Source organism: Cetorhinus maximus, chromosome 29 (genome assembly GCF_964194155.1).
Source record: "Cetorhinus maximus chromosome 29, sCetMax3.hap1.1, whole genome shotgun sequence".
Classification (NCBI taxonomy): Eukaryota; Metazoa; Chordata; class Chondrichthyes; order Lamniformes; family Cetorhinidae; genus Cetorhinus; species Cetorhinus maximus.
The window spans coordinates 23,096,446-23,117,798 of record NC_135907.1 but is presented as its reverse complement, the minus strand read 5'-3'; the positions used below and the strand labels follow the sequence as shown (position 1 = coordinate 23,117,798).

General features: G+C 45.2%; 1 protein-coding gene across 1 annotated transcript in view; it reads right to left on the bottom strand.

The window, feature by feature from the left end:
- Window positions 1–219: 219 nt before the first annotated feature.
- The window catches only part of LOC144669350 (voltage-dependent T-type calcium channel subunit alpha-1I-like), a 178,287-nt gene continuing 157,153 nt past the window's right edge, over window positions 220–21,353 (bottom strand). Inside the window, exons 29-35 of the mRNA XM_078531713.1 lie at window positions 20,814–20,935; window positions 16,526–16,864; window positions 15,690–15,836; window positions 14,704–14,841; window positions 13,336–13,516; window positions 3,952–4,130; window positions 220–1,802 (exon numbers count right to left, since the gene is read on the bottom strand). Coding sequence (XP_078387839.1) covers window positions 1,125–1,802; window positions 3,952–4,130; window positions 13,336–13,516; window positions 14,704–14,841; window positions 15,690–15,836; window positions 16,526–16,864; window positions 20,814–20,935 — 1,784 coding nt within the window. The 3' untranslated portion in view covers window positions 220–1,124. The remainder of the gene's footprint in view (window positions 1,803–3,951; window positions 4,131–13,335; window positions 13,517–14,703; window positions 14,842–15,689; window positions 15,837–16,525; window positions 16,865–20,813; window positions 20,936–21,353) is intronic.

Sequence of the window (21,353 nt, the reverse complement as noted above, 5' to 3'; positions counted from 1 at the left end):
TACAGGCACTATAGAAATGCAAGCTGTTGAATCCAGGCCAGGCAGAAAGGGTGGAAGTATTTGCACTGTGGCTGTCTTCCCAGTTGCAGTGGCACCTGGACAGAGGGAAATGAAGTCCTCTCCCGAGTCACGTGTGGAACTAGACTCATCAGGTTATAAAGGGGTCAACCCTGCTACGCCAAGGCCTCACCTTGAATCAAGAGAAGGAGGATGGTCTGCCTTTCTCGGATGCTAATACTCAGCAAGACACACCCAGCTCCTTGTCGATATGAGCCCCCAACATTAAACTTACCCTCAAGATTTGCTCGGACTGGCGCAAAAGGTTACAAAAATTACAGGCTTGACATATTTTAATATATTATTTCTGTATAAATATTACATTTGGTACATCTAGAAGAATAAGTCTGATTTGGCACAAGCCAAATATTCAAAGCATGCATTTAAATAAAATGGGAATAAACAAATGCTTAAAAAAATAATATTTGTATGAACACTTCTTTGAAGCAATCTCTCCAAAATCTCCGACAACAGAACCGTTTCCAGCAAGCTCGAATGGTTTTTTTTATGAATAGACTTCCGTTATCGAATCCCAAATGGTTTCAGTGAGATCCATCTTGCTTATTTTGAAGTCTTAAATCCCATCTCTTTCCTCGTTGCGACCTGAAAATGTACATCATCTTTTTTTTTCACTCACTGGCCGTTTATCCGCTTTCTACAGTTGGGGGCCTACTCTGTCACCGGGACACTTACGGGCCTAAATGGAGCCATTTCTCCCTCCCTCATTTTTTTTATAAGCTGAGGGGGGGATTCCAGAACTTTCTCAGAAAACACTTTCACCTGTCCTCTTTTGGATCTTAGCGGCTGTTATGTCAAGTAACGTTACATTCTTTGTTGACTTTTGTAAGTTGGGAGGAGAACAAAAAAAAAGGAGAAAACATTTCTGCCACCCAGGCTTCGAGACCGACTCCACACACCAAGAGCTGAATTAATTGTGACCTTTCATCCGGTACACACAAACGCCACAAGATAGCTGGACTGCATAACTCTCACATGATGAGGTAAACTAAGTGTTTCAGCCAGTACATCTTTCTCTTTTTATAAAAAAATAAACGGGTGCTGCAAAGTCATCTTTTCTTCTTTTGCATTGTGGCGTTGTACTCGGGCTCAGGTTGGACTTGGGAAGGTAGCCGCCCATGTGCTCTTTTAATGTCCTCAGTTTCTGTCCCCTGGTTAGTTCCTTGACCTTCCAAGCCAGTAGCGGGATGGTTATTTCTGCAGAAATCAGCCACCCAGGAGGGCGCTGTTAGGAACCCTTGCCGGTCAACGGTATAAAATTGTTTGGCATCTCTGCCTCTCGAGACGGCATCCAAAGTGCCTGTGCTACTACATTTTTTAATTGGAGTGGGTGGTGATCGTGATGGAGAGAAGAGGGACGTTAGAGAGAGGCTGCTAAGTGTCTCAGACTGCTCGCTGTTGGCTCTCAGTGAGTGGGTGATCCCTTCCTCATCTGAAGGGTCCATGGAGTCCTGATACGTGCATCCTGGACTAGTGCTGCCCCCGCTGCTTTGACTCCTCTGGCGACCCCTCATCATCTGGAGCCCGAGGCCCCTCCGATATTGGAGGGTGTTTTTCCGGAGAGGGGGTGTAAATGGGGAGGTGGTTCTTTGAGCTGACAGGGCGGTGCAGACCATTGGGAGAGCCAGCGTGCACTGGGGCGACACCGCAAGTCTCAGGCTGTCCTCCAATGTTGTCTGGAGGCTGTCCACTGAACCATCACTTAGTGAGGTATCGCTGATAGCAACCTAAGGAGAAATAAAACCTCCCATTAGAAAACAGTTGACGTTAAGCTCTGTGAAGGTCAACAAAGGCTAGACCCAACTCTTAACCAAAGGGAGCCTTTGGCGAGTCCCATTTTTCTTGCACTGGGATCAAGAGTGGGCAATCCTCACAGACAGAGTCAGTCATTCACACAATATTACTGCTGACCTAGGGATACTGATACCAGTTATTACAATGCCTCACTCTCTGCTGTTATCCAAGAAAGTACAAGAATCACAGAAAGTTAACATTCCCTTTGTGGACAATATTTTAGTAAGCATTGTATTTAGTATGGCCCATGTGCTTTTGGGGGGAGAAAACTATATTTTACATTGGGGTGATGGTTCTTTTAAGAACTAGGTTCCTCTAGATTTCTGTTAAAGTACCTGGCTTCCAGTAAATGATCAGGCAACCAAGTTGCCTGGGAGATAAACAATGGAATAGCAAAGGGTCAACAAGAAGTTAATTATAGGGGTGAGTAGATTGTGGATCTGGCTCTGATCTCAAGCTGGGTTTTAGTTTTAGTAGAAGAAGCTTGCTATAAGAGGTGTCTCTCTCAAGCAGAGTTCATTTGAAACTGTGTGTGCTGGCTAAAAGAGTTTAAAACTTGTAAAACTGAAGGGCACCTAACAATAAGTTAAACTTCTAGGCATAGCCAAGCTGAGAAGAGAGAAAGAGAGAGTTTTAGATGCAAGACTCCAGAGTTAAAGAATACCAGAGCCAGCAGAGTTCTGACCTGAGGTGACTATGCTTAAGAAGTTAGTGGTGCCTGTGTTGAAGTGGGGGGGGGGGTCTAAAACCGTGGGATGGTTGGAGGAGATTTGAAGGGAAAACCTTGCCAGGGATAAGTGGAAGGCCCAGGAAATCTCAACCCTTATACAAATCTTTGAAACAGTACTCAGACCAAGTGGTCAATCTGCCAATTTCTGATAAGTATCTGACTTGAGTTTTGGGGGTGTAAGTCAAATGGGTACAGAAGGATAAACGCAAAATACTGCAGATGCTGGAAATCTGAAATAAAAACAGAAAGTGTTGGAAAAACTCAGCAGGTCTGGCAGCGACTGTGGAGCGAGAAACAGAGTTAATGTTTCGAGTCCGTATGACTCTTCTTCAGAGCTAAAGAGAAGTAGGAATCTGATGGATTTTATACTGTTAAAGGGGTGGAGCAGGTGGAATGAGTTAGAAGGTCAGAGTAGGTGACAGCTAAGGTCATGGTCACAAGACAAAGGGAGTGTTAATGGTAGTGGTGAAGAGTAAAGAAGATGCTGATAGTGATATAAAGATAAGATAGAATGTATTAATAACAGATCAAGGGTCAGCGCTCTGTGAAACATAGAGACAAGTGACAGATGGCCCTATGGGGGGAAGAGAGGAGGGGGGTGTTGGGGTTGGGGAAAAATGATTTAAAATTGAACAAATAAATAAAAGAATAAAATAAACAAGAAAATAAAAATAAATAAATATTGGATTAAAAAAGGGGGTGGGGATGGAGGAGAGAGTTCACGATCTGAAGTTGTTGAACTCAATATTCAGACGGGAAGGCTGTAAAGTGCCTAGTCGGAAGATGAGGTGCTGTTCCTCCAGTTTACGTTGAGCTTCACTGGAACAATGCAGCAAGCCAAGGACAGACATGTGGGCATGAGAGCAGGGTGGAGTGTTGAAATGGCAAGCGACAGGGAGGTATAGAAGGAAATTTGAGTTCAGGAGTTTGGTTTAGAAAATAAGTAACTGTGCTCCCTGCACTTTTAATATCTTCAATATAACTGACTTAAGAAAGTGTCGTTATTAGTATTCATGTTCTTTGTTTTTTTTGTAGTAAAATTCTTTTGTTTCAAACCATGAAACCTATGGCTTTGTCCTTTTAGTGAATACCTGGCTTTTCAGTTCTAAAAAAAAATAAAAATGTTACTGGTCTCCACCGGGATTGTAACAGTATTAAAAGATTGCAGGATCAATTCTGACCAAAAACACCCTTTAGCCCTATTTCTTTCTTTCCATTCTTCTGGAATCCCAAAGTTCTTGTCTCCCGATCCCAGCTGTTTGTTGAACCAGTCCACTGCCCTGCCCTCAACCGCTCTCCCTCAGAACCAACCCCGGTTCCAGCTGTTAATAACCTAACCTCTGGTGACTTACCTGTCGCTGGAGAGACCAGGCCATGTTGGGAGACTCCAACAAAGCCCAAGAACCAGAAGGAGGGATCTCGGGAAGTTGACTGCTGTGCTCCTGCTCTGTGAGGGGGAGGGTCACTGGATGGAAGAGCTCTGTCTCAAACTGAAGGCAAGCAGAGGAAGAAGGCGGCTGGAGAGGAGTCACTGAGAAAAGTAACCAAGAGTTATGTCAGGACACTTCTCTCCCATTCGCTTGGAGCTGGGGTCAACAACAACAACGTGCATTTATAGAGTACCTTTAACATTATACAACATCCCACAGCACCTCATAGGAGTGATTATCAAACATAGTTCTGACACTAAGCCACATAAGGAAGTGTTAGGACATGTGGCTAAAAGCTTAATCAAAGAGGTAGATTTTAAGAAACGTCTTAAAGGAGGGTGGCAGCATCATTTGAGACCTCAGGGGATGGTAGTCCTTGCTCTTCTGTGAGTCTCCCCAGGCCTAGGTAAAGATCCCAAGCTCAGGGTTAGGAGCCAGCTAGAACCTCGAGGGACAACGGCTGCTTACGGGCAGAGTACCCTTCGGGAAGAAGACCTGAGTTTCCTTTAAGCACTCACAAGGAAGGCAATGGGAAACCACATGTATTGTCTTTTCCCTAGTCATATTACTCATTCAAATTGAAAATGGGAGGTTCTTAGGCAGATCGCTACTACTAAAAGGAAGAGAGAGAGGTAGAGAGGCAAAGAGGTTTAGGGAGGGAATTCCATCTCATACACTGAGTAACTCAATCCATCGCTTGGAGGCCATTCAGCTCCTCATGACTCTTAGCTTTTCAACTGGGGCAATAACTCTAACCCTATTTCCATGCCCTTTGCTTGTAGTATCTGTTGTCTTCTTTTCCAAATACTCAAACATTCCCTCTTTGCCAAGGCCTTAATGCTTAAATACAGACTTGAGGGGAGCATGGAAGATTGAGGAAGTTAGAATGATATCTAGAAACAATTTGGAATCAAAATGGAAATTTCTATTTTCTAACCTCTCTCTTTGCCACATTTGTTGCCTATTTTATTCATACAGTAACTACAATAGTTTGTGCTCCCCTGAACCTTCCTCTCTTGCTCCTTAAGGAAGATCTTGCATTTCTGTAGCACTTTTGATGAGCTCAGGGCATTTCAAAGTGCTTCATAGCCAATGGGTTGCTTTTTTTAAAAGTATAGTCAATGTTGGAACACACTTAGTAAACTCTCACAAAAAGCAATGAGATTAATGACCAATATTTGTTTTTGGTGATATTGATCAGGGGATCGGTACTGGCCAGGACATCGGAAACAACTCCCCTGCTTGTCTTCGAGACGGCGCCAAGGGATCTTTTACAGCCGCCCAGGTTGAGCTGGCAGTGCCACAGCTTAACATCTCATCTGAAAGATGGCACCAGAGAGTGCAGCACACCCTCCAGACTGCACTGGGAGGGTGTCTGGGTAGATTTTGTGCTCCAGTGTCTGGAGTGGGACTTGAACCCACGGCTTTTTGACTCAGGGGTGGAAATGCTACAACTCCTTTCTGTGCCCCAAGACAATTATTCCCCAGCAGCTCTAAATGAAACTCTCTCAGTCTTTCTTTCCTCTAACAGGTGTTTATGATGGATCTTGGTGTCATCAGATTACTAATTCCTGGTTTGGTACCAGGACCATTACCACCACCAGGTACACTCTCAGAGACAGGAGCTTGGCTCAGTTAGGAACATTCTTGCCTTTGGGTCAGGAGATCATGTGTCCCAAGGTGTACTTGAGAACCTAAGTACCTGATCGATGGTGAAGTATTGAGAGATTGCTACCATAGAGCCACAGCAAACTTACGGTGCACAAAGAGGACATTCAGCACATTGTGTCTGTGCCAACCGAAAAGTGAAAAAAAACTAGCCACTCATTTTAATCCCACTGTCCAGCACCTGGTCTGTAGCCTTGCAGGTTACAGCGCTTCAGATGCAGATCCACCTACTTTTTAAATGAATTGAGCATTTCAGCCTCAACCACCAACTTAGGCAGTGAATTCGAGACACCCACCACCCTCTGGGTGAAAACGTTTTTCCTCATGTCCCCTCTAATCCTTCTACCAATCAGCTTAAATCTATGCCCCCTGGTAATTGACCCCTCAACTAGGGGAAACTGGTCTTTACTATCCACCCTATCTAAGCCCCTCATAATTTTGTACACCTCAATTAGGTCATCCCTCAGCCTCCTCTGTTCTAAGGAAAACAGCCTATCCAATCTCTCCTCATAGCTGCAATTTTCCAGCCCAGGCAACATTCTTGTAAATCTCCTCTGTACTCTCTCCACAGTAATTATGTCCTTCCTGGATTTTGGTGACCAGAACTGTACACAAAATTCCAGCTGTGGTCTAACCAGCGTTTTATACAGTTCCATCATTACATCCCTGCTTTTGTATTCAATACCTCACCCAATAAAGGAAAGAATTCCAGATGCTTTCTTGACCACCTTGTCCACCTATCCTGCCACCTACAAGGACCTGTGGATATGCACTCCAAGGTCTCTCACAACAGAAGAGGTTTTTTTTAATCATTTACGGGCTATGGTTGTCACTGGCTGGGCCAGCATTTATTGCCCATCCCTAATTGCCCTTGAGAAGGTGGTGGTGAGCCACCTTCTTGAACCGCTGCAGTCCATGTGGTGTAGGAACACCCACAGTGCTGTTAGGGAGGGAGTTCCAGGATTTTGACCCAGCGACAGTGAAGGAACGGCCGATATATTTCCAAGTCAGGATGGTGAGTGACTTGGAGGGGAACTTCCAGATGGTGGTGTTCCCATCTATCTGCTGCCCTTGTCCTTCTAGGTGGTAGTGATCGTGAGTTTGGAAGGTGCTGCCTAAGGAGGCTTTGTCCCTCAGGTTGCTAGTTCTAGTGTTCAAAGTGGACATTAAAGGTTCCTTGACACTATTCGAAGGGTTCTTGCAATGTCCTCATCAACATTCTAGCCTCAACTAACACCACCAAAAACAGATTAACTTGTCTGTCATTCCATTGTGGTTAGTGGGGTCTTGCACAATGCAGCCTGTCATGTTTACGGGCATATCTTCAGTCACCGCAATTCATTTTAAGTTGCTGACACAATGTCAAAATACGAATTCTTTCTTAATCTAATCTCCTCATCTCTTTTCCACTTTGGCACTTTCCTCCAATCTGGGCTTCACTGCTAGACGACAGGGCATTTTTCTTTCCCCTTCTTAAGTTCATGACCCCGGCGATCACTGTGATTCTTTGCTGCGGTTAGGGTGAGAGGGATAGGCCCTGAGTCCACCTCAGCTGGGACAGGGATCAAATTCCATGCTCTTGACATGAATCTGATCCACATGCTAGCTGTGGACAATGGAGCGAACCAGCTCCCCACAGGACGTTTAGGGGACTGGCATCTTTGCAAGAAAGAGCTCTTGGGGCAAAATGGGAAGTGAGCCTGCCTCTGAGCTCCAGGGGTTGAGTCCCGCCCTAGGACCTGATGGCCAAGGAAGGTGAGTTCCTAACGCGGCCAGACAGGTTGCAGTTCAACCTGCAACTCCTTCCAGCACACGCCAATGGCGGGTGGTAAGAGTGGGAGAGATCCCTGGTCAGCCATGTGATGGGGGAATGTTGGAACCTCTACTATCACTACCCATAGCTCCAGACTACAACACGCATGCTGTCATAGCAACTCGGACTCCCCGGCTGAACACACCATCACCATCGTTGCATTGTTAATAGGAAGAGAGTGCCTTTTTAAGCTTCAGTTTCACCATTCTCCTTCAAAACTGCATAATTAACATCCATTACCCACTCCTAATGGAATCCTGCTCCAAACATCAAATGGCATCACTGGCGTGAAAGTAATGGTTCAGTTAAATTAAATTGCAAAAATAGACACTTTTATTTATGAGATTCTGACTTTTAACATTTATCCATGGGTTTTACACATTAAAATCTCTTTGTAAAACACAGTGCAATCAAAGCAAGCTGCATCAAATATAACTTGATTCTGTGAATACCTAATTACAACCCCAGTCCATTCATGGAACATTATTCTTCACAGTTAGTTCTCATGCTGCTCCACAGTTTGATATGAATTGATAAAAAGTCAATAGTTCAAACCTTTCAGGGGTTGGCTACACATCTAATGTTTTAAATTCAAATGTTGTGCTGCCAGAATATATTCATTAACAAAAAACAAAGTTTGAGTTCCACAGAGTGATCACTTTGTTAATATACTGTAAAGAGTGATACTGTGACACGTAGGCCAGAGCGTTACCATGTTTGAACCCATTTGTGTTCAGTAGTGGCAGTCATGAGCGCTGCAATTAGCCTCAGGACTATTCATCAAGGGATGGTATTGCAGGGTGGCCAGGTTGTGCTATTAATGATAGAGTTGAACTGCAGACATTTCTTGGGTGGAAACATTAAGTTTATTTACAATGTACTCAGCAGCAACTATACGTGTGCTTTCAACTCCAACTCTGTCTCTACACTGACCCCTAAGGTAGCCCTCGCTACTCTCCTATTGGTTACTACAGATCATGTGATCTTGCCTAACAAGTATTTTTCTTAAAGGTACATTACACACTAAATAAAACCATAATTACTACATTCCTTCCCCTTTAACTCTGCTATACATATTTACAAGTACACATTTTTCAAGACAACATAATATTTACACTGGATAAGGAATTTACAAGTTCAGCCTTTCAGATGGCTTCCTGAACTTCACAGCTCCACAACTTCAGATTCTTTGTTAGGAACCTTCTTTTCCGGAGTTGCCTGAACATCAGGTGCTTCGGTGGGCACTTGCAGTTTCTGTATCCTCAACTCTTATAGGGACATCAGACATGTCTGTCCTGGGTTGAGTATCGTCAACAGGAAACATGGACGTGGTCATGATCACTGGTGGAACCAAATCCTGATGATTTGTCTCTCTCTTCCTTAAATGGTCCACATGTTTATGGATGATCCGGCCTTCCACCCCCATGTGGTAAGATAGAGGTCCAGTCGCCGCACTTATTTCACCCGGTAACCACTTTGGTCTTTCCCTGAAATTTTTCACGTATACCGGCTCTTCCACGGTAAATCTTCTCTCGTGACTACGCCAGTCGTGTCTAGTTTTCTGGCTTCCCTGACTCCTTTCCACCTTCCCCTCTAAATTTGTCATTATTAAGCTCAGTCTCGTCCTGAGACGGGGTTTCAACAGTAACTCCGCAGGGGTGACACCTGTCGTTGTGTGAGGAGGGGTGTCCTGTAATGAAAAAGAAAGTGTGCTAGTTTGGTTGCTAAGGAATCGCCAGTTAGCTTACTCATGCCCGCCTTGAACGTTTGAACTGCCCTTTCGGCCAGTCCGTTTGAGGAAGGGTGGGTACAATGCAGCTTTCACATGAGTCATACAATAGTCCTGAGGAGTGATACTGTTGAGGCTGATAAACCGTTAAAACTCAGCACTCGCAAATGCCGTGCTGTTATCGGAAACGACTACTTCTGGTAGTCTGTGAGTGGCAAAGCTCTGACGTAGTTTCTCAATTGTAGCGGCCGACGTTGGTGACTTCACCTCATAAATGTCCAACCATTTTGCATGGGCATTGACAATGAGCTTAAACATTGTTCCCAGGAAAGGTCCAACGTAGTCAATGTGTAACCACACCCAGGGTCTACCTGGCCACTCCCATGGGTGTAATGGAGCTGTCACTGGCAACTTTTACAGTTGGATGACATTACGCACAGTGCTTTACTAAACTCTCAATTTAGCCATCCATCCTAGGCCACCATAGGTAGCTGTGTGCTATGGTCTTCATTCTGGATATTCCTGGATGGGCACTGCGTAGTTCAATTAAAAGTGGCTCCCTTCCCTTTGGGGGAGCTATCACTCGTGCTCCCCACAACAAGATGCCATCCTAGTTGGTTATTTCATGTCTTCTGCTGAAGTACAGCTTCATTTCATCAGATATGGGCACCTGTGACCAACCATGTAGCACTTGTTCTCGTACTTGAGATAGGACTGGGTCCTGACTTGCCCAGTCTCTGATCTGTCGAGCACATACCGTGAGGAATCTAAGAAATATAACAGTAAAACAGTTCCTGTGGAACTGGGACATGCTCATCATTTTCTTGTAAATGCAAACGACTAAGGGCATCAGCGTTTGCGATTTGATTGCCAGGCCTATGTACAAAAGTGTATTCGTATGTTGCCAGAATTAAAGCCCATCCTTGTATTCTTGCTGAGGCTATGGGTGGTATAGCCTTGTCCTGACTAAACAATCCCAGCAATGGTTTGTGATCTGAAACGATTGTAAATGATGGCCGTGTACGTATTGGTGAAATTTCTCAACACCAAAGATGATGGACAGGCCTTCTTCCTCTATCTGCGAGTATCCCTTTTCCGCTGTGGTGAGCGTTCTAGATACATAACCTACTGGCCGTTCCGTGTCATCGTCCATCCGATGGGAGAGCACTGCTCCCACTCCGTAGGGAGATGTGTCACATGTCAGCGCCAATTCTTTCGTCTGGTCATAATGCACTAATAGATTGGACGAGTGCAACAATTGTTCTACCTTTATGCAAGTTTTTTTTTTGGGACACCTTCCAAGACCAACATTGGTTCTTTTTGAGTAGAGAATGCAGGGGGGGCAGCACTGTAGACAAATTGGGTAAGGATCACTCATAATAGTTGATCATTCTTCGGAATGATTTGAGCTCTGAGGCGTTCTTTGGTGCAGGTGCCTCTCTTATGGCTCTCACTTTCTCCTGAACCATGTGGAGGCCCTGTGAATCTACCCGGTAACCCAAATAGATTACCTCCCTCGCTTGGAACGTGCACTTTTCTTTTTTCTAGCGCTGACTTTAATCTTGGCCGTCTTTTTGACTTCACTATTTGGCCAGGCTCCTCTCAGATACAAGCTCAACTTGTCTGAGCTCAGCGGCTGAGTCTCCCAAAATTTCATCATCTGTCTGCTTCTTGGAAAATTCTGTGACTTTTGCTTCCAAAGCCTCTTTGGCTTCATTTAGCTGATTCTCCAGCTCTTCCGTCTCTTTTTCGTATTTCTTTGCTGCCTCCTGGAAAATTGAGCATTGTTGTGTCTTCTCTGCCAACTCATCCTTCAGTTTGTGCAGAGAAGGGCTGAATTCTTTCTGTTTCTCTTTATAATTTTCCAGAGGTACAAACTTTGTTCTGAGGGAATGTTGCCGTGTGTGAAGGTCTTTCAACAGGTTTTCTTTTTCCTTTCGAAGGTTGCTCACCTCGTCTTGAATTCTGTCATCAAGCAGGTTTTCTTTGAGTTCCTTCTGCTGTTCTTCTAGGTTTTGACTTAAGACAGTCTGTATTTCTTCAAGTTGTTGAGTCCTTACACACTCCTTTTTCAAAACAGGAACACTTCCAGCTTCCTTTTGGAATCTCAGTGGCCAATCAAGGTTGAGTTCCCTTAGCCGATTTCGCCTTAGAGGGGTTGGTCCTCTGCCTCTCAATACCAACACTGGCAGCTTTACCGATTGACTTCCATAATGGACAGTTACTCTGTTTATGCCTTTTACTTGAATGTTTTCACCTGTATATGTTTTTAGCTTGGCGGCTGTTTCTTCTAAACTTAATTGATGTTCACCATTATTTAAATATCTGAAGGTATGTTCCCCAATTACTGTAGAGGAAGCTCCCGTGTCCACTTCCATTCTAACAGGTTTGCCATTTATTTTCACTGTGACAAATATTGGTTCTGTCTTTCCAACTTTCAGATTAAGCAACGAGTAAATGTCTGAATTTGTTGTTTCAGGCTCTTCTACATTGTAGATTTCACTGGGCTTCTTATTTTGTTGACAAGCCTGCTTCAATCTTTCCTTGCACTGTCTCATCATTTGTCCATTTCTTTGACAATAGTAGCATTCGATATTTTTAAACTGCCAATTGCTTAAAACACTGATTGTTTCCGCCTGTATTAAAATTATTCTTCGATGTTACTGCTAAGTTATTTTTCTTTATTCTTTCCCGCTCAATGTGGAGGACGGCGCCATTTTGCGCACCCTGTATTGCTTTTGAATCTCTCACTGCGCTTTCCATGGCCAGCGCTATCTCTAGCGCCTTCCCGAAATCCAGATTCATTTCAAACAATAACCTTTTCTGAATAGTGTCCTCTCTCACACCACACACTAAAAGATCTCTGAGCATGATGTTCAGAGTCGTACCAAACTCACAATGTTCCATTAACTGCTTCAAATTTGCCACGTAGCATACAATTGTCTCACGTGAATTAAACCTGAATGACTGTCTGCTTTGGTTGAAAATGACCCTTCATGAGGTCCAGCAATTCATTGCAATTCTTCAAATCTGGGCACCTGGATGCCATCAAACTTCAAATCAGACCGTACGTTTTGCTCCCACAAGTACTCAAGAGGATCGCTCGCCTCTTCTCTTCCCCCGTAATCTCTTTTGCTTGAAAAAAGAACATGAGGCATTCCATGTACTGAGACCAAACGTCTGTGGCTGATTCAAAAGGATCAATTCTCCCAAATTGAGGCATTTTGAGCAGGGATAACTTCTTCAATTCTAACAGAGCTTGCTACTTACAATCACTGGGTGAGGTACAGTGCCAATTTCTTTTTAACTTGATTCCTTCGGTTCAATCTGTTTTATCCTTGTCGCCAGTTTGTTGTAGGGTGACCAAGTTATGCTATTAATGATAGAGTTGAACTGCAGACATTTCTTGGTTAAGTTTATTTACAATGTACTCAGCAGCAACTACACGTGTGCTTTCAACTCCATCTCTACACCGACTCCTGAGGTAGCCCACGCTACTCTCCTATTGGTTACTACAGATCATGTGATCTCGCCTAACAAGTATTATTCTTAAAGGTACATTACACACTAAATTAAACCATAATTACTACAAATGGAGGAATTAATCTGAGTCATTATCCCAAATCACTGCCCCATTGGAAGATGTGTGGTTGAAGGCTGGAGGTAGGATTTACTTTGTGCACTGTGTATGAAATTGAATTTTCATACACGTTGACAACATTTCCATGCACAATGTGCCCTACCCCTCCAATGGGAAAAGTTCATCTCAGTTCCCTAGTTAGGGAGGGAGCAAATCAGAGGCAGTTCCTGCTACTGAACAGGATTCACTGACATGTGCAAGGTGAGGAGGACGGTGTTACGGGATCTCACTCTGATATAAAGGATGCTCTGCCCCGCCACTCCCCCACCCCCCACCCCCCCACCAGCTCTGTTTCCCGAAGCAAGGGCCGGACAGACGAACTTGCTGTCGGCTAGAGGTTGGCCCCTTTAAGACCGGACCGTCAATCCGAAAGATGGGCCGACAGAAAGACACAGTTTGGGGTTTTAATAAACAGCAAATAAATAAATAAAAGCAAGGCTCAGAAGAACGCCTCACCAGCAATCTGCTCTGTAGGCACTGGCTGTGTTTCTGTAACCGTTTGGCCTGAATCTGAATTCTCGACTTGTGAAATGTAACTGTTGTTTGGCAGTGAGTTTGTTCTGTAAATTGCTGTCTCCTTCACGGTGAACATACTCATGTTGTCATTCTCAGGAACACCAGGACTATCTGTTCCTTCCTGTTAACAGAAAGCACATGCGCTATTACTTATTTCTTTGAGAGGCGCATAAAGACTCCGTTCCCTCAGCGCCACCCTAACAGCCATTTATGGAGCAGCTTCAATGTGGCAAAATGTGCTTTGTCAAACATAATTTGACATGAGTCACAAACGAACATACGAATTAGGAGCAGGAGGCCACTCGGCCCCTCGAGCCTGCTCTGCCATTCAACAAGATCATGGCTGACCTGATTGTAACCTCCTACCTACCCCTTGTTTATCGACAATCCATCTACCTCCGCCTTAAAAATATTCAAAGACTCTGCTTCCACTGCCTTTTGAGGAAGAGAGTTCCAAAGACTCACAACCCTCTGAGAGAAAAATTTCTCCTCATCTCTGTCTTAAATGGGCGACCCCTTATTTTTAAACCGTGACCCCCCTAGTTCTAGATTCTCCCCCAAGAGGAAACATCCTCTCAGGATCTTAAAGGTTTCAATCAAGAAGGTGATGCTAAGACAGGTGACCAAAAGCCCGGCCAAAGAGGTTTATTTTAAGAAGCATGTTAAAGGAGGAGATGCGGGGATTTAGGGAGGAAATTCCAGAGCTTAGGGTCAAGGCCGCTGAAGGCGTGGATGTCAATGGTAGAGCGATGGAAGTTGGGGATGAGCAAGAGGCCAGGATTGGAGGAGCGCGAAGATCTCAGAAGGAGGAGGTTATCAAGATGGAGAGGGGCGATGCCATGAAAGGACCTGAAAACAAGGAGAGAATCTTTTTGCCAGACTGGAAGCCAATGCATGTCCATCCCTGAGTCGGGCAGGAACCCATGTTATCTGTTTTCATCCCAGAGCTCAGGACATTGTAGGAAGCCTACCCACTGACGAGAGATTCTCCCAGCAAGGTCACCATAAACTGGTCACTTGATTCCCAATTGCCGATTACGGGATCTTGCTGTGTGCAAACTGGCCACATTGGCCCTTGCGACATGTTGCTGCATTTCAAAGCAATTCACTGAGTGCAGGACACTCTGGAACATTTCTGCGGTAGGTTGCTATGTAAATGCAGGTTATGGGAAGATGGTTGGATGACCTAAACCCAACTCCTAGTAGACTTATGCCCCACTGCACAATGTTCTGGCAGGAAGTTGGCACCACCTTGGCAGCCTGACTGCCGGGAGGACAACTCTCTGTAGCCGCACACCTTCCACATACCTTTTCATCACTTTCCCTAGTGGTCAGTTGAGGTACACTATCATCCGAGCTCAGCTCCTCAGCCAAAACCACCGATGATGACTTGTCCGAGAGGAAGTCCGAGGTCAAGGAGAAAGCTTCTGTTTCAGCAAGGTGAACCTGGAAAGACACAACAAGACCTGGACAGTGACCACCGAGTCCCGGCTTCCACTCCAACCGAGACTGAATGGATGCAAAATTCTAATTCTGGGCAGCTTTCACTAAGGCAGAAGGGCACAAGCAAAGCTTTTTTACGCAGTGAGTTGTTGTGACCTGGAAGGCGCTGCCTGAAAGGGCGGTGGAAGCAGATTCAATAGTAACTTTCGAAAAGGGATTGGATAAAGGGGGTAAATTTGCAGGGCTATGGGGAAAGGGGGCAAATTGAGGTCGCTCTTTCAAAGGCAAATGTCCTCCTTCTGTGCTGTATCATTTTATGATTCTATGAAATGAGTTTGGTTGCAACAGACTGTTTGCCAGTATTGAAAGTGTGGCACAGTTTGACAGAATGTATTATATGAATGAGTGGATCACAGCTCTATAATTAACCGTCACACTGTTAAAAACGCCTCTAACCTTCGCTGTATAATGAATTATCTCATATGATTGTAGTTAGAGCAGATAGAAGGAAACTGACAGTTAATGATGGAGACTGGAGAAGATTGAGAACAAAGGACAAAATTCTTAATGCGTCAGACAATGCACAGGCAGTTCACACATCTCTTGTGAAATAATCACAGTACCATCAGGGACTTCTTCCGGACTGTACACTAGTTGTTTGGGAAGGTTGGCGTTTAACTTGTCAATTATCCAGAAAGAGAAGTAATCGAGGTTTTTGAGATTACGAATTAGTTCAGTAGGATTGACAAAATGTTTCTGCTTGTGGGGGAGACCAGAACTAGGGACAATGAATATATAAAGGCAGTCACTGATAAGAGAATACATAAAAATAGGAAAGGAAAACTTGTAACCTCTTGCTTGTCGTGTTGGCAGTTCCGACAGGTGGGCGAAGAGGTGTAATGGTGGAAGATAGATCCAGAGAGGTTATCAATCATCAATAACTCATTCTCGAAAGTATCTCGTATGATTAGTGAGACACTATCCAGCCACAGGCTCTCCTGCAGTGTTACAGAAAAACATGAAACAATCCTTCCATTCAGACAGAACAATTTTCTATTCATTATAGTTCTGCATGTTTGTCTATATACAGGGTGTTTATAAAGACTTTGTTCAGCTTAAGCTTTAATAATGTTGGATGTAGCTATGTGACAGAATCAAACTGTAAACGGACAGGAGAAAAAAAGATTGTGATGTAAGTAAATAAAAATGAACAACTGTTTTTTTCTTATTTGTTCATGGGCATCACTGGCTGGGCCCAGCTTTTATTGCCCATCCCTAGTTGCCCTTGAGAAGGTGGTGGTGAGCTGCCTTCTTGAACCGCTGCAGTCCATGTGGTGTAGGTACACCCACAGTGCTGTTAGGGAGGGAGTTCCAGGATTTTGACCCAGTGACAGTGAAGGAACGGCGATATATTTCCAAGTCAGGACTGTGTGTGGTTTGAAGGGGAACTTGTAGGTGGGTGGTGTTCCCCTGTCCTTCTAGGTGGTAGAGAGTTTGGAAAGTGCTGTGAAAGGAGGCTTGGTGAGTTGCTGCAGAGCATCCTGTAGATGGTACACACACTGCTGCTACTGTGCGTCAGTGGTGGAGGGAGTGGATGTTTAGGGTGGTGGATGGGGTGCCAATCAAGCGGGGCTGCTTTGCCCTGGTTGGTGTAGAACCTCTTGAGTGTTGCTTAATGTTTAATTACCTGTGCGGGCGAGATGTGCTTCCCTGGATCTGGCCTCTCTCCTTTCTTCTTGTTGCCCTTGTGGCCATTGTCTGCACCGCTAGCGGCCCCCGGGGCCAGTGGGCTCACTGGCTGGCAGCAGAGGCCCTGTGCAAGCTCCAGCTCTATCTCGGCGTCCAGCTCGGCATCCTCCTGTGCCTCTTTGTTGCTGTCATCGAGATGCTTCATGAGGACCGCGACCACCACATTGATCAGCACAAACTGAGCCGTCAGCACAAAGCTCACAAAGTACAGCGGGGAGATAAGCTGGAGGTTGCTGAAGCAGCCTCGGTCATCATTGGAACAATCACGGAGAGTATCCTGGGTGAAAAAAGAATGGTTAGAAGAAAAAGAGTGACCTTGCATTCGTATAGCACCTTGGGACATCTCAAAGATGCTTCACTGCCAGTGAAGCATTTCCTGAAGCGTAGCCACGGTTATGACACAGAAAAATGCAGCAGTCATCACTGCACAGCAAGATCCCACAAACAGGGATATGATAAATGACCAGATCATCTGTTTTCCCTCTGTGATGTTGGTTGAGGGATGATATATTTGTCCCAGTACACCAGGGAGGACTCACCTGTTCTTTTTTGAAATAGTGTCCACGGAACATTTACCTCCATTTGAGAGGGCAGACAGAGCCCTCGCTAGCACAGAGACAATGGGCCGAATGGCCTCTTCCTGCACTGTCACCATCCTGTGATCCTGTTTAATGCTTCATCCAAAAGATGGCGGCGCCTCCTTCGGTGAAGCACTCCCTCACTCACCACCCCCCTGCCCCATATGGTGGGCCTATCCCACGGAATAATGCTTCCACCAGTTGGAGATGGGTGGCTGAGGGGAGGGCAGGTGGACCTTTGCCACATTTGCGTCAATGTCCATTTTCATCAATGTGGAAATGAAATTCAGCTTCCTGACCCACGGAGCATGTGAATGGATGCTCCTGGTTTCAGTGGGATCACAGCTTGCTGTGGGCTTCAACAGTCTACCTTGCAGAAATAGGAAGAATTATTTGCGCTACTGTCAGTATGTCCATCTGTCTTGATGAAGGGGCCTGTGCCAACACAATAACACCTTCCATCGAATTTTACAGTAATTCATTACAAACATCCTCTCGCTCGGCTGTCAGCTGTGGCTCACTGGGTAGCGCTCTTGCCTCTGGAGGTTGTGGGTTGAAACCCTTGTTTAAGCAGAAGTGCGCTGGCACTCCCAGCGCAGTGTTGAGGGAGTGCGGCACTGCTGGAAGTGCCGCCTTTTGGATGGGGCGTTAAATCAAGGCCCTGTCTGCCCTCTCAGGTGGATGTAAAAGACCCAGCGGCTGCTATTTTGGAGAAGAGCTGGGGGAGTTCTCTCCTGGGTGCCCAGAGCCAACATTTATCACCCAAGCCTAATCGCCCCGGTTATTATCTCATTGCCACTTGTGGGATCTTGCAGTGCGCAAAGCGGTTGCTATGCTCCCTACTGACGAGAGTGAATTCAAAGTGTTGTCATGGCTGCGAAGTTCTTTGGGAGCTCCTGAGGTGGTGAAGGGGCGCTATGCAAATGCAAGTTCTTTCTATCTCTGGAGTCTACGTTTCACTGTTTTTACAACTAGGCTTTGGGAACATCTTTTAAATGTGAGGGTTCAAAGGAGCAGCATCAGTGGAGAATCCCTGAAGCTGCTTTAGGAGAATATCATTCCAGTGTACAGGGACGCACATTGGGAAGGGGCTGTGACCTGATTTAAAGTTCCTGTCGAGGTAGGGAGTCGTACGAGTTAGTCTCCCTGAAAGGAAGCGCTTCACACAACAACTTGTATTTATATAGCACCTGTAACACCTTGAAACGTCGCAAGGCTCTTCACAGGAGCGAGTGTCAAAACAAAAACTGACACTGAGCCACTTCCGGCGATACTGGGGAAGCCCGATCAAAAACGGGAGCGGCCGGAATTGGAGGAAAGCAGAGGCCTTGGAGGGTTGTAGGACTGGTGGAGGTTCCAGAGATACCGGGAAGACAGGGTGAGGCTACGGAGGGATTTGAAGACGGGGATGAGAACGTAAATCAGGAATTAGGGCGGAGATTGCTGTCCCCCCACTGACTTTCCCTCTAAATTGGACCAGATTCCGTCTGTGTCCGATTTCACCTGTTTAATGTGCTGATCCCTCTAATGCGCAAAGTCCAAGTCATTGGCCAGGGTTACATCCTTAATAAGCCACGTGGCAGGTCATGGGAACGAAGTTGTACTAGAGACATGGGCCCAGTGATTGCCCCTTTCAATCCCCTGCCAGCCCATTCATGCAGGCTCCATTATTTTGAAGGTAGGATTAATTGGCCCACAATTTGCAAAAGTGTTTGATCAACATTTACTAATTTTTTTTGGGTGGGGGACACTCTGTGTTCCTTCCTATTACTCTACCCCTCTCACGCCCCCATCACCAATGTAACACTGAGTTCCATTCTCTATTCGTGCCCTAGAGGATTTCCTGAACGACTCGTGAGCCTGGGTTATCAGTCTGAGAGCTTCCCCAGTTGTTACACTCACAGAGTTGGGTCTGCAGGACTGGCCTTTCGATTTGTGTCTGAGCCACTGTGGAATACTGAACAGCGCAAATCAATCCTCAATCTATAAAAATCTTTAATCGTAATGAGCTAGATCCTGACACGGTGATTTGTTAAAAGTGACAATTTTTCCTTTCATTTAATAACCTGTTTGGATTAATGTCTGTGCTCAAACAACATAAAGAGAAATTTGGTGCCCATATGTTAAGTTTTGACACAAGAACTGCACCCAAGTTACATTAAGTGACTGGGGAAAGGGATCCTCACACACTCGCACCTAAAACATGCACACATCACACACGTGTACGCACACACTCATGAAGGGACACACATACATGCTCTCACCGAGGCACACACACATACAGTCACAGACATACACATCACATACTTAACCATGTGTACACTCACAGAGGGATACACATACATATATACTCTCACCGAGGCACACACACACACACACACACTCACACATACACAACACACTCACACATACACAACACACTCACACATACACAGCACACTCACACATACACAACACACTCACATACACAACACACTCACACATACACAACACACTCACATACACAACACACTCACACATACACATACTCACACATACACCACACACTCACATATACACACACACTCACACATACACACACACTCACATATACACACACACATACACACACACACATTCACATACACACACACTCACACATACACACACACACTCACACATACACACACATACACACACTCACACATACACCACACACTCACATATACACACACACTCACACATACACACACACTCACATATACACACACTCACACATACACACACACACATTCACACATACACACACACTCACACATACACACACACTCACACAAACACTCACACATACACACACACTCACACACACACACACACACACACACACACACTCACACATACACACACTCACACATACACACACCCTCACACACACTCACACATACACACACTCACACATACACACACCCTCACACACACTCACACATACACACACTCACACACACGCTCACACACATTCACATACTCACACACACTCACACATACACACTCACACATACACACACACATTCACACATACACACACACTCACACATACACACACACTCACACACACACACACATACACACACACACACACACACACACACACACTCACACATACACACACTCACACATACACACACCCTCACACACACTCACACATACACACACTCACACATACACACACCCTCACACACACTCACACATACACACACACACACACACTCACACACATTCACATACTCACACACACTCACACATACACACTCACACATACACACACACATTCACACATACACACACACTCACACACACACACATACACACACTCACACATACACACACACTCACACATACACACACTCACACATACACACACCCTCACACACACTCACACATACACACACTGACACACACACTCACACACACTCACACACACACACTCATACACACACACACGCAGTAGAAGCTCTTCAGTGCAAAGGTCACCCAGCTATTCACACCAAACTGTGTTCAGCCTCTGCAGGATTCCAGTGATGACACCACCACCAGGAGGCTCTGCTGCACCTTTTCCATCAGCTCACACAGCAACATCTACAAGTGGGAATTAAATTCCAAGCTTCCTACCTTCATTATCCCGTTCCAGTTGTCCCCGGTTGACACTTGGAACAGTGTCAAGAACGCCATGCCGAAATTTTCAAAGGTCGCGTGACGGCTCATTCCCTCACAGGGATGGTCCTCATCGCAGACTTAGAAGCAAAAAGAAAGAGTTAAAACCGAAGAAAAGTCCATCACATGGAGACTGGGGTCTGGATCAAATTGGTGGTGATCCATCATTTGGCATTTGTGATAAGGGAGTGGTGGGGCTGTTAAACCCGAGATACACACCCAGTGAGTGCGGCCTCCTAATGGGAACACTGAAAGCTGCTCTCTAATTCCCAAACAAAATGAATTTCTGGCACATTCTCCAAATTATACCGAGTTAAAAGGGGAGATGAAGCCCTTGGTTGGAATCCAACAAGAAGTGAAGAGGGTAAAACCACTCAGTTCTCTCTAAAGTTCTTCTTTCCAGTAAAGAAAGACTTGCATTTGTATAGTACCTTTCACATTCTCTTGACCTCCCAGCATGCTTTCCGGCCAATGAAGTGCCCTTGAAGTGTGGTCACT